We start from the raw sequence: 16,858 nt of genomic DNA, 5'->3' as shown, positions 1-16,858 counted from the left end.
TTTAATAAAACAGTTTAAAATGTTAAAAAGAATAAAACTGGAGTAAAAGTGACTTGAGTTAAAGGTGCAGTCAGTGTGAAGCAGCACAGTGCTCATTCAGTAAATGCAGAGTTAAACAGATGTGTTTTTAGTCTAGATTTAAAAGTGTTTACTGTTGAAGCACATCTGATCTCTTCTGGAAGCTGATTCCAGCTAGAGGTGGCATAAAAGCTAAATGCTGACGCACCTTGTTTTGAGTGAACCCTTGGTATTTCTAACTGACCTGATCCTAATGATCTGAGTAATCTGTTAGGTTTATATTCAGTTAGCATATCTGTCATGTATTTGGGTCCTAAGCCATGAAGTGATTTATAAACGAGTAACAATGCTTTAAAGTCTATTCTAAATGTAACAGGAAGCCAGTGTAAGGACCTGAGGACTGGAGTGATGTGCTCAGATTTTTTGGTTCTGGTCAGAATTCTGGCAGCAGCGTTCTGTATGAGCTGCAGCTGTCTAATGGTCTTTTTGGGGATCCCAGTAAGGAGTCCATTGCAGTAATCCACCCTGCTGGTGATGAAAGCATGAACAAGTTTCTCTAAGTCCTGTCTTGAGACAAAACATCTAATTCTGGCAATATTTCTGAGATGGTAGTAAGCTGATTTGCTTATCGCTTTCACGTGACTACTGAAATTAAGGTCAGACTCTAAAATTACACCAAGATTTCTGACTTTATTTTGTGTCTTTAGACCCCTAGAGTGAAGGTATGTGTTAACTTTGAGAGTTTCATCTTTATTTCCAAATACAATGACTTCGGTTTTGTCTTTGTTTAACTGGAGGAAGTTTTGACGCATCCAACAGTTAATTTCATCAATGCATTTACATAGAGAGTCAATGGGGCTGTAGTCATTGGGTGACAGGGCTAAGTATATTTGGGTGTCATCTGCATAGCTGTGGTAAGCAATTTGGTTCTTTTTCATTATTTGACCAAGTGGGAGCATATACAAATTAAACAGAAGCGGTGCAAGAATTGAACCCTGTGGGACTCCACATGTCATGGATGTCCACTCAGATTTATGGTTACCTATGTTCACATAGTAACCTCTTCCTTGTAGGTATGTTTTAAACCATTTGAGAACCATCCCAGAGAGCCCTACCCAGTTTTCCAGTCTATGTAAGAGTATGGTGTGATCTACTGTGTCAAAGGCAGCACTAAGATCTAGTAGCACCAGCACTGATATTTTACCTGAATCAGAGTTTAAGCGAATATCATTTATTATCTTTATGAGCACTGTCTCTGTGCTGTGATGCTGACGGAAACCAGATTGAAAGTTGTCCAGATAGCCATTTGAGTTTAAGAATTTGTTCAGCTGATTGAAGACAAACTTTTCAATGATCTTGCTTATAAACGGAAGGTTTGAGATAGGTCTGTAGTTGCTAAGTATGGTTTTGTCTAGGTTACTCTTTTTTAGGAGAGGCTTAACAACTGCTGTTTTTAATGACTCTGGAAAAGTGCCTGTGATCAGAGAGGTGTTTACTATTTTTAAGAGGTCAGTTTCTAAGCAGTTAAGCACCTTTTTGAGAAAAGATGTGGGGAGAGTGTCAAGGCTGCAAGTTGATGCTTTAAGATGTTGTACTGTTTCTTCCAAGGTTTTTATATCAATTATGTCAAATTCTGAGAGAATGGCTAATTTCTGAGGTTGTTGCAATGGTATCTGACTGACCACAGTACAATTTGAGGTCGTATTGATTGCCATTCTGATATTATTGATCTTCTCAGAGAAAAACTTAGCAAACTCATTGCATTTGTTGTCAGAGAGCATTTCACTAGGAACTTGATTTGGGGGGTTTGTTAGTCTCTCTACAGTAGCAAAAAGAGTGCGAGTGTGGTTTATGTTGTTATTTATAATATTGGAGAAGAAGGTCTGTCTAGCTGTGCCTAGTTCTACATTGAAAGCACGAAGACTGTCCTTATAGATGCTATAATGTACTTCAAGTTTTGTTTTACGCCACATACGTTCAGCTTTTCTGCATGTTCTTTTCATGTGCTGTACTGCTGTTGTGTTTCTCCAGGGTGCTTTACGTCTGCCAGTGATCATCCTGACCTTTACTGGAGCTATATCATCAATAGCATCTTTAACTTTTATGTTAAAGTTTTCAAGGAGAACATCAACAGAGTCTGCGGATATGTTTGGCAACATTGACATAGCATTCATAAATACCTCACTGGTGTTCTCATTAATGAGCCTTTTTTTGATATAGACAGATCTAGCATCAGTGGCAGGACAGATCAATAAATCAAAGTAAACACAGAAATGGTCAGATAGCGCTTCATCCTTGATTACAGTGGATGAAATGTTTAGACCCTTGCTAATGAGCAGATCAAGAGTGTGTCCCCGATTGTGTGTAGGACCTTGCACGTGCTGGGTCAGATCAAAAGTGTTTAAAACATTTAACAGTTCAATCGCAGTATTGTTTTCTGAATTGTCTATATGAATATTGAAATCTCCAGCAATAACAAAATAATCAAATTCAGAGGAAATTGTTGACAAAAGTTCTGTGAATTCATCAACAAATGCTGAGGTGTATTTGGGAGGTCTATAAATAATTGTAAACAGAATGCGTGGTGTACCTTTTAGAGCAATACACAAATATTCAAAAGACTGGTAATCACCAAGTAACACTTGCTTGCATTGAAAGGCATCTTTGAATAAAGCAGCTATTCCTCCACCCCTTCTAACAGCTCTACATACACTTATAAAGGTAAAGTTGGGTGGGGCTGATTCATTGAGGACTGTAGCACTGCAGCTGTCATCTAACCAAGTTTCATTTAGAAACATAAAGTCCAGGTTGTTAGTGGTGATAAGATCATTAACTAAAAAGGATTTGTTCTTTAGTGAACGGATGTTCAGAAGTGCTAACTTAACAGTAATTGGTTTTGGAACTGTATCAATCTCAGAATGACGTATAATAGGCAGTAGATTAGATAGAATTGCTGTGCGGCTGGAGACGGCCTTCATCTTTCTATCACATGTCAGGACAGAGATAGGGAAAGCTAAAGGGACATCGGGCACCCGCTTGTTCTTAAAATATTTATGATTGTTACTGCTGACGTAGCGGGAACCCAACACACATCAGTTACCAGTGCTGTTTGCAGATGAGGGCTGGTGTGATCCCTGACGTTGAGGCAGAGGTCGGAGTGCTCTCTGAGATGGAGGGGGAGGGCGGGCTGGGCCCGAAGGCTTTTGTGGTTGAGGAGCCCGCCGTTTCTTGGTTGATATTTGGGGACTCGCAGCAATAGAGTGGGAGAGCTTTGTTCCAGCAGATACCAGTTTCTCCATTTTCTCTGAAAAGCCCAGAAGTGGTGATGTTGGAGAGAGGGAGAGAGAGTGTGACGACATCAGCTGTGATTCTGGTGTTCCTGAAGGCTGGGAGGGAGTGTTATCATTCCTCTGGTCATTATCAACAGAAACGTCCTTGGGTGTTGATTCACAATCCAGCTGTAGCGAGGTCTGTGGGCAGGGCTCAGCCTGAGCTGTGTCTGTGAACAGTAGTTGTGACTGCAGAGTTTTATCCTTGTCATCTGAATGTCCATCCAGGTGCTGGTGTAAAATCCTGTGGTCATTTCCGCTGTTCAGTAGTGGACTGGCACACTCAGCTGATGGATGATGCATGGAGAAAAAGATATTGTCTTTAAGCAACCTAGCACCTAGTTTGTTTGGGTGGATACCATCTGTGTTAAAAAGTTGCCTTTGACTCCAGAAGATATTGAAGTTGTCAATGTAATTCAGTCCTCTCATGGTGCAGGTTTTTTGCAGCCATGAATTTAAGCTTAGTAGACGAGAAAACATATTTGTTCCTCGGGCTGGAAGAGGTCCACTGATGAAAAATTGAACTTTCAGTCTTGTAAGTGTTTCAAAAAGTTCATTGAAATCCCCCTTAAGGAGCTCAGACTGCTCTTTTCGAATATCATTCTTTCCCACATGTATGACAATCCGACTGACAGACTTATGTTTCATCAGAATGTTGCAAAGTTCCTTGTTAACATCAGAAACCGTTGCCCGAGGAAAACAGTATGTACGGGTAGCCTTGCTTTCAAAGTTTCTGATAATATTGTCACCCACTATCAGCATGTTTGGCTCGGCTGCTGTCTGAGCGGAGCGCCGCTGCCTATATGATGTTAAGCGTCTGTTAGCTCTGTAAGCTACTGGCTGAAGTGATCTGTGTCCATTAACATTTGGGGATTCTTCACCCAAACTCATTAGTGCTTCAAATCTATTTTCAAGCCGTACAGGGGGTGGTAGAATACCAATATTGGCTACTTGAGTTGTACCCATATCTGGGGTAGATAATGCTAATGCAGCAATTTGTGACACTCGTGACAGTCTAATGTCTTGAGCACTTTTGGGTCTCGCACCCTGTTTATGCCATTGGTTTGTGTCCTCAATTTCTTTAGGTTTCTCTGAGCTCACTATGACCTGTTTAAAAGCATTAGGTTCACAGGACTCACCAGCTTTATGTTGAGAAGGACCACGATGAAGCTCCGCTGTATGTTCTGGCAGGGTCGGCAGCGCCACAAGTAACTTTGTTTCGAGAACTGCAATCTTTTGTAAAAGTCTGTGGCAATTTGAGCAGCAGGTGGATTTAGATCCAGAAGAAGGCATTCTTTCTTCTTTTCTTCTGTTTGAGTGTGGGCAGCTGTGTTGTCCTGTTTTAGGATTGTCAGCTGCCGGCAATAGCAGACTGGTAGACCGCTTTGACAAATTCCCCAAGATTGTTGAATGTTCCAAATATCAATATAGTTCCAGGAATTTGTAGTTTTAGTGTGAGTGCCCAATTGTTTAGTTTGAGCACTGTGCTGAACTGCTGGTAGTTGAATCAAAAGATAAAAGCGAAAAAGAAAAAGCGCAAAGCACAGAGCGCAAGTAAAAGCGTCCGAACAGTAGCGAAGCAGGAAGTCACTTAATTTCATTAAGAAAATGAAATTTACCATTAAAAGGCTGTTTGATATGTGTTGCTTACGTTATTCACTAAGACCGTTTCTCAATCCGAAGGCTGAAGCCTCCGAAGGGTCGCATTTCTAAGATGGATACGTCATAAAGACTGTCTTATTTCAGAATATTAACTTTGAAATTAACTTTAAAACATTGCTTATTATTCTTAGTTATTACACGGCTCTCTGGAATGCTTGATTCTGATTGGTCAGTTGAGACATTTGCAGGTTCGTTCTTTTCGAATAATAACCGCTCCAAAATAATAACGCATAGCCGGTACTACTTTTACGAGTAAGATCGCTCCGCGCCAATAAAGATTACTGTTTGTTTGGCGCCATCTTGTGACAAACACTGGACAACCACGACAAGACACAGAGAGCTTACTGAGACTGAACTTGACAAAATAGAGCATGACAGCTACGAAGCCAAACACACACAAAAATACAGAATGGGCATTAAAACTTCTCAAAGACTGGCTAAAAGAGAAAAAAAATGGAGACAGACAAGTATGAAGCAGAGGATCTTAATAAGGTATTACGATCATTTTATGCATCTGTGCAAAGTTTCGCGGAAGGATAAAAAATGTTAATTTAAAAAAAAATGCCAATAAAATGTTTCAAATTCATATTCATGTCCAGTTTTTTTTCTTATGTGACAAGTAGCCGTGTAATAAGCGGGATAATGTAGAGTCAGCCGGTAGTTATCGGGAAATAAGCCCCTTCAGTGTGATACAAGACCCTCCGCTTCGCGTCGGGTCCTGATCACACTGTCGGGGCTTATTTCCCGATAACTACCGGCTGCCTCTACATTATCCCTTACTTAATCGTTAATTGTTGTAATATGCTTATGACTTGCGAATGTAATGCTCAGTTAACTTAAATAAACCAGGCGATGCCGTATGCAGCAGCCTGCCTATGCGAAAGGGCTCTGATTCTACCGCTGTTCATTTAACCGTAACTCCCGAAGCATTTGCGCAATCAAAAAGTATGAATTGTACCTGAAAGAAGACAATTGCACTTTTTGGAAATATATGGTTTATTACGGTACTTTCTTGTTTTCCGTCTGCCAATCGCTGATGTATGTGAAGAGCTGAAGGGAAAGGGCGTTTGGTTCGAGTGCATTGCAGCAGAGAGCAATATTAAAGTCTAAAATATAAAACTGTGTAACACTAAAGTTGACACGCTGTTGGTGGCTCGTGACTCGACGGCCCGACTGTTTAAGTTGATTTTTAATAAAGCAGCATTGATTTTTGTTCGCTTCTGTGTCCTCTATGTTTCAGAACCTGGCAAATGCTCAGGTAAGCCACGGGCTTATAAATTAACCCGAAAAAGATTTTTGCTTATACAAAACTAAAGTTAAGGATTGTTTCTCGCCAAAACCACAGTCAGATCACAACACCTGAAATATAGCTTATGGCACGATTTGCGTGGATTATGACAAAGTGCGGAACGTTTCTTTTTAGAGACCCACCATCATACACTTTCTGCCTCCGCCACTGATTAAGTTAGTTCTTCAGCGTTTTAAATTACTATTTTATATTCTGCGGACAACGCTTTTCGGGAATTAACAGAGGTAAGAAATTTAAGACTTGGGTAAATTAAATTTAAGACCTGGGATAAAAATCTGGGTGTTTTTAAGACTTTTTAAGGCCTTAAATTTAACATTCTGAATTTTAGACTTTTTAAGACTTTTTAAGACCCCGCGGGAACCCTGATATATTTAAAGAACATTTTCTGGAAGACATAAAACTGAAATCATTAAAAATCATGAAAAATGCTGGCGCTGGCTGGCAACTCTTTGTTTTGTAATGCTGGCGAGGAAAGAGTTAATATATAGATTCCAAATGCATCCTTTTTGACCACCTGTGCCAAATTATCAAGAGAAGGGTCTCTCTAATTTTATAACATATATTTCTTGCCCTCAGCAAGTTCCCACAATGTGACGTTTTACAAGATTGCTTACAGCTATTTTAGCTTAGAAGGCAACTACTACAATATCAACTTCTGATGTGGATGTACAATGATTGGCTTTACCATGTAGGCTATGTTGAGATCTATTATGCCTATGACCTGCAGGTTTAATGTTTTTATTGCACAAATTATTATAATAAAAACAGAAGACATCTTAACTCTTTCCCTGCCATTGACGAGTTATCTCGTCAATTAAGAAAAAACGCTTCCCTGGCAATGACAAGAATTTCCGTCTTTCCGCAATATCGCTACCGCAACTTTTACAACCCGGAAGTAACGCCTCATGTGAAAGAGAAAGAACTCCGTCTATGTTTTATAAGTAATAAAGGTAGGATGAAACTTTTTTTTTTTTGAAAGCAGTGGGTCTGTTCTTTCATTTGATATATTGTATGTTTATATATTTATATAGCAAAGAAGAAAATGAAAATATATCTCAGTTTTAACTAGATGAAATTTGTTTGCACAGTTACTGCTAGTCACCTTTAGGAGCCATTGTTCAGCTCAAAGTAAATCTTAATGCTAGTTGACATTTAATCTTTCTCGTGTTGAAGCCTCAGAGCTGACAATAGTCTCTATTATACAAGTAAATGCACCTGATCACAGTATGTGTGTGAAATAATGGACAGGAGTGGCACTACAGCCTGCTGAGCAGGAACAGGAGGGGCACTCCACTCCCTCTATTCCTCTGGCATACCAATCCCTAAACGGAATTCATTATGATTATGACTGTCATCAAAATGGGAACTCCTAAGTCTTCTGAATGTCACCAAACCTGTACAACGTTCCTTTTCAAAATACACCTGATGATTTTCAAAAGGATTTGAAGTTTGAAATCAACTTCACAACAAGTAAGTTTTCCAAATATGACATTGCGACACAGATTAGTAAGAGAGACGCCATTCTCACTGACTGCCCATAATCCATTCCCTGACTATTCAAATCTTGATTTTGACTGCCATTGCTATGCAACTTCCGAAGCATCCTCCAAATTCTGTGTAATTAAACATCAGATAATAAAGCTACTAACACTACATTGTATAATTTCATATTTTGTTTAGTTCAAATTTTAAGTTTAAGATTTTTTGGCGAGAGGCTGAAAGAAACGCACCCTACACAAGGGGGGCCGCATGCCGAAAATTTTGAGAACCACAAAATAAGCTGCAAATTATTATTTTAAGCTTTTTATCAAAAGTCATAGACATTTATCACAATTAACATGCATGTTGTATGAAATTATTTGGATTTCTGTATAGTACAGCTCAAGGTCCACGTGACCTCCAACTGAACAGAGACCAGATGATGATTTGCGTCATTCAAACCTACATGCAAATACAGGACTCATGTAAATAAGTTTCTTTCGGCTTCCTGAAAATCTGATGTCAGGACACAGGTACTATATCTTTATATAAGACATCAAAGTATTTTCAACAGCATAAATCCTCCAAACATTAACATTTACAGCTAACATAGTTTCTAGTGTTAATGTTTTATCCAAACACATAAGGTAGGACAATTACTGTATAATACAAATAAAGTTAAATAAAACCAAATGTTAAAAACAATAAAAATTGAAAAGCCTTGTGTTATGGGTTACCTGCCGATACAGAGATCTTTTTTGCTTTAAAGGGGACATTTCATAAGACTTTTTTAAAATGTCAAATAAATCTTTGGTGTCCCCAGAGGACGTATGTGAAGTTTTAGCTCAAAATACCCCAAAGATAATTAATTATAGCATGTTAAATTTGCCACTTTGTAGGTGTGAGCAAAATGTGCCGTTTTGGGGGTGTCCTTTAAAATGCAAATGAGCTGATCTCTGCACTAAATAGCAGTGACATGGTTGGATAGTGGAGATTAAGTGGTGGTATTATCCCCTTCTGACATCACAAGGGGAGCCAAATGTCAATGACCTATTTTTTCACATGCTTGCAGAGAATGGTTAACCAAAACAAAAGTTACTGGGATGAGCTTTTTCACATTTTCTAGGTTGATGTGGACCCAATTATAGCACTTGAAAACATGGAAAAGTCCGATTTTCATGATATGTCCCCTTTAAGTCAAGCTCTCTGGAGAGTTGACCGGGTATGCAAATTACATCTGACAACCTTCACTGTTCAAATCTGACTTGACATGTATGTATTGCTTTTGTTTTGTACAAAGAACCAAGTTACTTTACCATGCAAACAGACACAGGTACCCTTATAGCATCCTATTATCTACAAACTCAGGGTTTTACCTGCACTTTGGCAGCCTCACAAGTGAAAATTGGGACTGCAAAGGTTTATGAACTATTCATCAAGATTAAATATTGTTTTCAGTGTTCATTAGTCACAAACAAAAATATGCATATTTGCTGTTTAGATACATATTTATATATTTTCTAGTGCTGTGTTCAAAATATCGATACGACGATACATCGCCATGGACGCCTGACGATGCGCGCATCGATACAGCACCTTCCGTATCGATTCAGATGTACTTTTGAAAGTAACGTGACGAATTGCTGTTGATCCGTGATCCATATGGAAAGGACGCATGTGTCCCGCGGAGTACGCAGAGTTAAAGGTGGCGGGGTATACTTTCACTTTTCATGTCTGTCTCGCTGGCGCACATGTCTGCATAGTGAGCCGCGTACTTGCGCTCTCTCTCGCGCGCACGCGCGCATTAAAGTCAATGAGTTCAGTATGAAAGCACAGATATCTTAGCCTATACTACTGCAAAGGGCTTTATTAGCCATGCTCTTATAAAACAGTACTAACGCATTTGAGAAGAAACACGTCAAAGATTTGCATGTGAAAAGTGTATGTCTAGAGAAGAGATACAGAGCTACTTCAAACTATAACTGTCACATTAATAATCTGATTTCTATTAAATAGTATTAAGTCTGACTGCATGTTTTATAGATATATTCATAGATGTAGAATAATGAGAGACAAGAGTAAGGCACCATCTTTGTAAAACTGCTTTTAAAAAAACATAAGTTAAGGACTAACTCTGGGATTTTAAATATTTCTAATAGCTAATAAATGAATGGCAAAAACACAACTGTTACAACACTGCTTATTCAATGTACAATAAACAAATAATAATAATAATAATAACAATAATGTTACTAAATTCTGAACAAAAATGTAATTCAAAATAGTCTTGTATGGTGATGCGCATCGTATCGGGACCCTTGTATCGTGATACGTATCGTATCGGGGAATTGTTGGCGATACACAGCCCTAATATTTTCCCTTGCTTTAAACATGCAAAATCTATTTGCTGGCAATATTTGTGTGGTTGGTCAAGAACTTTTATAAATCACGCCAGAGAAAACAAACAGATATCAAGATATGCCATGGAAGACGTCAAAAGACTGAAATACTATTTTTTGCATTACTTTCCCTATTTCTAATAAATGCTATCTTAGGTTGTTAATCTATTAGTTTACAATCCATGCAGAATAAAACCTTTATAACTACCTAGACTATACCTACTGGAATAAACACACATGGACTGTCAGTGTGTCATATCAAATGTAAACAGCCCTATCTAGACAAATAGCATAATGTACGGTGTGTGCGTCCTATGACTGTGGGGTTGACTGTTGTCCTGTGGCAGTGATAGTGGCTGTGGGGGCTGGTGAAGGGGGTAAAGACAGACTGTGTGTGATCAGGTGCTGCTGTAATTACCAAATTCAACCAGGCATGACCATTGACTGCATACACAGCAGCCCTATGACTCTGAGCAGCCACAACAGAGCTACTGCTAAAAACACACTTCTTACACATCAAAAAGTACAAAACACAAAAACGTCAATACACAGTCTGACATAGTAATCAGTGTGTGGCATCAACAAATGCAGACTAACAAATAGGAACTAACTGCAAATATATAATACATAAAAGTAAAAACGTGAAGTTGGTAATTCCTGCACCACCAAGCGAGGGACAACTAGCTTATTTTAGGGCTATTATTAGGGATGCAATTATAAAAAAAAATTGGTTCTGATACCGATATAGAATTACATTGTATGACACCAATAAATACTGATAGTTTTGCTTTTTTGTCATAAAATCCTAAAAGTGCAGATTGTACAAACTGCAACTATATTGTCATTGTCTAGGGGTGCACCGATATAAGCCGATGATGCTTGCTATGTTTCTCAATGAATTACTGTGAAATGCCGCTACATCCAAAAGCCAGGGGGCGCTCTTGTGCAGAAACTCAATATGCGCTGTAGATGAAAAAACATACACATGCAGCTATGACACGCAGCTCTAGGAAATGTATTAATGATTTATTTATATTGCTGTTCTTCAAACCTTTTCAGGTATTTTCATGGTAATAAAGAATATGTATGATGATTATGTTTTACGAGTGTTGCTTTTTCAAATGCATGTTTTAAACGACTCAAACTAACAGTGATTTCAGTTTGAGTATGGACTTACTGATCAAAAGCCGTAGTACATGAAATAGCTGTGAATAATATCGGCAGTGCGATTCAGAATAGTTATCGGTAGGGATGCACCGATAGGATTTTTTGGGCCGATACCGATTTAAACAGACAACTTCTGGCCAATACCGATATTAAACACTTGTATACAATACTATACAGTTGGTCTATTAGCTAGTTTATTAACGACATTAACACATTTTTTACATATAATGGATTTCTTTATGCAGTTAATTAATAAACAATCGGTATCGGTCTTTCTCGTGCTATTGCCGATATGCTGATGGTTTTAAATCCATCAAAAATCGGCCGATAAATATCGGCGGCCGATACATCGGTGCATCACTAGTTATCGGCCACGTATTATGTGTATATCAGCATTTATCGGTGCACGCCTATCTTTGTAACCCAGTTTAAAATAATCACACTGTATGGGTTTTGATGCATTTTTGATGATGCAGGTTGTTTTTATACAATCAGCTGATGTCCGTTAGTGGGAGAAATTGCTTTTATTTGCCGATACCGATAATAAGCCGATATATTGGTCATTTCGGTATGTACACATACACACACATAGATATACACTAGGGCTGTGCAAAAAAAACACTTGCAATTCTCATGCGTGTTTCATCAGTAAAGCAAATTCCATGATTAGTAGTAAATCGCCATCAACTGCTTTCAGATGGAGCGGCATTTACTACACAGAGCCATAGTTCACAGAGAAGCTAGGCAAAATCGTGTTCATAATCGAGGAAAATCGACTCCGATAATCTATGCGATTTTGTCTAGCTTCTCTGTGAACTATGGTTCTGTGTAGTAAATGCCACTTCATCTGAAAGCAGGTGATGGCGATTTACTTCTAATCACAGATCCGGCTTTACTGATGAAACACGCATGAAAATCACAGGCGATTTTTTTCACAGCCCTAATATATACACACACATATATATATGTGGCTTGGCTTATGCCACTACAGTCAACGCAGCACCTTTATTAAAGCCTTTAACAACAGACTTTGCCTGCCATGAGCAACATTCCATTTATATGCATCTATATATTGCTTAGAGTTCAAAAACATCCGATGTCCGATGGACACAAAACTAAGTCAGCCAAATTTTACATGGCTTCCTCAAGACCAACATTGAACTGAACTTCAGTATTTCAGTTCATGACTTATGTTACATACTCTCTGGGATGATGTATGCTAGTGATGGTGAAATTACACACTTTAACTAAAGCAAATTAATATTTAAGCCATTTGCAACATTAAGGTTTTCCTGGCATAAGCATTTTGGCCAACGGCATAAAAACATCAGCTCTTCATTAGGCAAAATGACACGCGTGCAAATTTAGCTTGTGCAAGTTTGTCAGTGTATGATTCATCAACTGACTAAACTTAACTTGACCATTACTCAACAAACTGGTGTAAAAATCACATTTAATATTAAGCAACCAAAGCAATAAACAAATAAAAAGGCAGTGCTATAAATCAGTTTAAAGCTGGTAACGCAAGCAGAAATTGTGAGAAATAATAAATAAGATCTTCCTTCTTTCTAGCTTCTATCACTCGTCCAAACTTCCTGTCCACACAGGAAGCAGCCTTTGAGAGGAAATCCTTCTTTCCTTTTATGAAAACACTGCATCATGTCAAACTGCGGCCGGTTGAGAGTACATGGAGATCCTAATAACATCTCATGACAAACACACCTGCTTTATCTAGCTGCAAACTCACAGACAAGCAAAAACACCAGGAAGTCACAGACAGGCCACTGTGTGTCCTGTGACCTCTGCTTACTTTTCTTGACATTGAACCAGAAATGAGTCAGCAAGAAAAGCACTGATAAACTATTCACATGAACTCTGAACTCTATGAGACTTATTGAAATACGCTTCTTAATAAATACCAGATTTAAAAGGCTGCTCAGTACAGTTTAAAGGGTGAAATGGGCTTATGTAAACAGATTTTGCATGTATTTCTAAACCTACTGAACAGCATACTAAACAAAAATTTGGGTATCACCAACTGAGTCAACAGGATTTTAGGACATCATATGTGGGTGAACTTAGCTATGAAAAAACTGTCATGTTTAAGAGCACACTTGGGTTTGAAACCCAAATGGAAAGAATGATGGAAAGATAATGTTGCGGCTCATACATCTGATAATGATGTTCTTACACTACACCCGTTTCTCATAACTCATAATATTAATATAAATGTCATAACTATCTACAACCCACGACAATATTCATGTGTTTCACAACCAACTCAACATGCAGTCATGCACCGAGACAAAACTAACATATTACAAGAAAATGTGTTCTTACATAACAGGTAAACATTATGCAATGTAAATAAATGATCCCATCTCAGTGTCACTTTAAAATCGGTTATAGTATTTAATATTAATGTATATATGTTATAGATATTTTCAACCTATAGATATTCGAACATAATATTCTGTCACTACTGATGCTATATATTCTTTGTAAACTCACACATATATCGCTGTGTCAGGCTTGCTGTTATATAATCTGTCACTAGGTCTGGGTATTGGCAAGGGCCTCACGATACGATGCATATCACGATACATGGCCCATGATACAATGAATCGCGATACTGTACAATACATGGCATGTTGCGATACATTGCAATACTTTTTTTTTTTTTAATCAAAGATGTAAAAAATAGAGATGAATAAAAAAAATTCTTTTTTTAAGCCAAAGTGCTTCCACACGTTGGCTTTGAAAGCTGCAGTGCAGATGTTTTTAAATTTTCTGCCATGTTCTCGCTCCCGCTAACTTCTGAGACATTGGCTGTATACTAATCATCCCTCATACTAATTGGCTATATCACTCTGTCTCCTTTCCACTAATAAGCTGGTGTGTGGTGGGCGTTCTGGCGCAATATGGCTGCCGTCGTATCATCCAGGTGGATGCTGCACATTGGTGGTGGTTGAGGAGATTCCCCCGTTCACATGTAAAGCGTTTTGAGTACCGAGAAAAGCGCTATATAAATGTAAGGAAGTAAGTAGTAAGTAAGTAACTGGACAGCGAAAACTACAGCAGCCACAGAAAAGGTCGTTTCGATGGTTAATATCGATAGTAGAGATTGAAATATCGATACACTATCGGGGGGAAAATGTTTCACCATAGTTAGCTGTATCAATATTTTTGCACAGCCCTAATACTCACACATATATCGCTGTGTCAGGTCTGCAGTTATATATTCTGTGTATACTCACAAATATATCACTATGTCAGGTTTGTTGCTATTTTGTGTATACTCACACATATATCACTATGTCAGGTCTGTTATATATTCTGTGTATACTAACACATAGTATACTTGCTGTTATATATTCTGTGTATACACATATATCACTGTATACTCACACATATATCGCTGTGTCAGGTCTGCTGCTATATATTCTGTGTATACTCACAAATATATCACTATGTCAGGTTTGTTGCTATTTTGTGTATACTCACACATATATCACTATGTCAGGTCTGTTATATATTCTGTGTATACTAACACATAGTATACTTGCTGTTATATATTCTGTGTATACACATATATCACTGTATACTCACACATATATCACTATGTCAGGTCTGTTGCTATTTATACTCACACATATATCGCTGTGTCAGGTCTGATGTTATATATTCTGTGTATACACATATATCACTATGTCAGGTCTGTTGCTATTTTGTTTATACTCACACATATATCACAATGTCAGTTCTGTTATATTTTGTGTATACTCACACATATATCACTGTGTCAGATCTGCTGTTATATACTCTGTGTATACTCACACATATAGCTATTTTGTGTATACTCACACATATATCGCTGTATCAGGCTTTCTGTTATATATTCTGTGTATACACATATATCACAATGTCAGTTCTGTTATATTTTGTGTATACTCACACATATATCACTGTGTCAGATCTGCTATTATATATTCTGTGCATACTGACACATACATCTCTATGTCAGGTCTGCTATGGTCTGTATACTCACACATATGCCAGTCTTTCAGGTCTACTGTGTCAGTCTATCAAGTCTTGTTGATGTAGCACGATAAGCTAGCTACTGCTAATAATTCAATTGACACAATATCGATCACAAATAACGTCACCCACATATAACCGGCATCGGTTCAGACAGCACACGAATATCTCACAGATATTTAAACCGCAAAAACCGATGATTTTATCAGAACAAACCCGTGCTAAAGGTAATATCTGTCTGGATGCTTTAGTCCTGTCAGACTCTCACTCACCTAACAGCGCGCGCAGATGCTTCAGGCGCGTGAAAACATCCTTCTTTGGGTCCAGAACTTTCTGTGAAGATTTCTTGACGTCTCCATAACCCCTTCGAGTGAACATTCCGCTGTAAAAGGCGATTTTGTAGCCGGTTTTACCTTCCTTTCACCATTCAGACCTGTGTGTCTCTCTGTGTGTATGTGTATGAAGACCAGCAGCTGCCTGACTGACTGACCGACCGACCGACCGGGGCGCCAGATGCTCCTAAAATAATCCACACAGCTAGCTTCCACAATAAACTGTACAGGAGCAGCACATACTGTACTTTAATATCGACTAAAACAAAACTAATAATGAAAGCTAATTGAGAAAATAATTAACGTGTTACTTGACGAAAAAGCCTTTGGTAAACGACTGACTAACAAGCTCGTTTTGTTTTCGACACACAAATGCTACCCAACTGTAACAATTTTGGAGCAACTGATTATGGTTTTAACAAAGCATAAGAATAAAAGAAACTAGATTATTTTTTAATTATATTTGGTATATAGTAAATCATTCCCTATCACATGGTCAAAGGATTTTGTACACAAATAAAATGCGTGTTCTTGCTAAATATGGCAACACATGATTGCTGTTTTTGTGGGTGTGTAAATACGGAAGCACATCATAAAAGATGAAGATGGTGAATATTATTTTTAGTGTTCCCCATTTTTATTCACCATTTCGAATATTAACCACGTTTTACTACATTAAAAACATACTAAACCATGGTTACTGGTAATAAATACACCAAAAAACCATGGTTAGGCCTACTACAAAAAAAACACATGGTTCATTTTTATAAAGACATAACGTTAACGCACTGAGCACTATGATCTTTTATGTTATGTTTTATCTTTAATGTGCTATTTTTAATTATGTTTAATAATAAAAAACAAGGCATTCCATAAGTGTAATGTAATGTGCCATAAAATAACAATGCAAATGTATTTTTTCCATAATAAAAGCGAGCAATGATTACGTCATGACGTTGACAACGCATTCAAATTAGTTTTATCAGGTGTAGTGTTCACGGTTCACAGCCTATAAATAATACTATAGCGCCATCTGGTGTTCATATGCACATTCCGACAAATCGGTGTTTACAAACCATTCACTTCCATAGGAAAACAAATATTATGGAAGTATTGTGATAAAAT

General features: G+C 38.0%; 1 protein-coding gene across 7 annotated transcripts in view; it reads right to left on the bottom strand.

Annotated features, from left to right (window-relative positions):
- ralgapa2 (Ral GTPase activating protein catalytic subunit alpha 2) overlaps positions 1-15,889 on the bottom strand; it is a 143,824-nt gene extending 127,935 nt beyond the window's left edge. For all 7 annotated transcript variants that reach the window (XR_012335337.1, XM_065267503.2, XM_073812491.1 and 4 more), the window contains exon 1: positions 15,674-15,889. Coding sequence is in view for 6 of the 7 variants with exons in the window: in XM_065267503.2 (XP_065123575.1) it covers positions 15,674-15,779 (106 nt within the window). In the remaining variant the exon portion in view is untranslated. The remainder of the gene's footprint in view (positions 1-15,673) is intronic.
- Between the last annotated feature and the right edge of the window lie 969 nt (positions 15,890-16,858).

The sequence above is a fragment of the Paramisgurnus dabryanus genome, chromosome 17 (genome assembly GCF_030506205.2).
Source record: "Paramisgurnus dabryanus chromosome 17, PD_genome_1.1, whole genome shotgun sequence".
Classification (NCBI taxonomy): domain Eukaryota; kingdom Metazoa; phylum Chordata; class Actinopteri; order Cypriniformes; family Cobitidae; genus Paramisgurnus; species Paramisgurnus dabryanus.
Note: the sequence above shows the minus strand (reverse complement) of the source record. Positions and strands in the feature narration are given on the sequence as shown.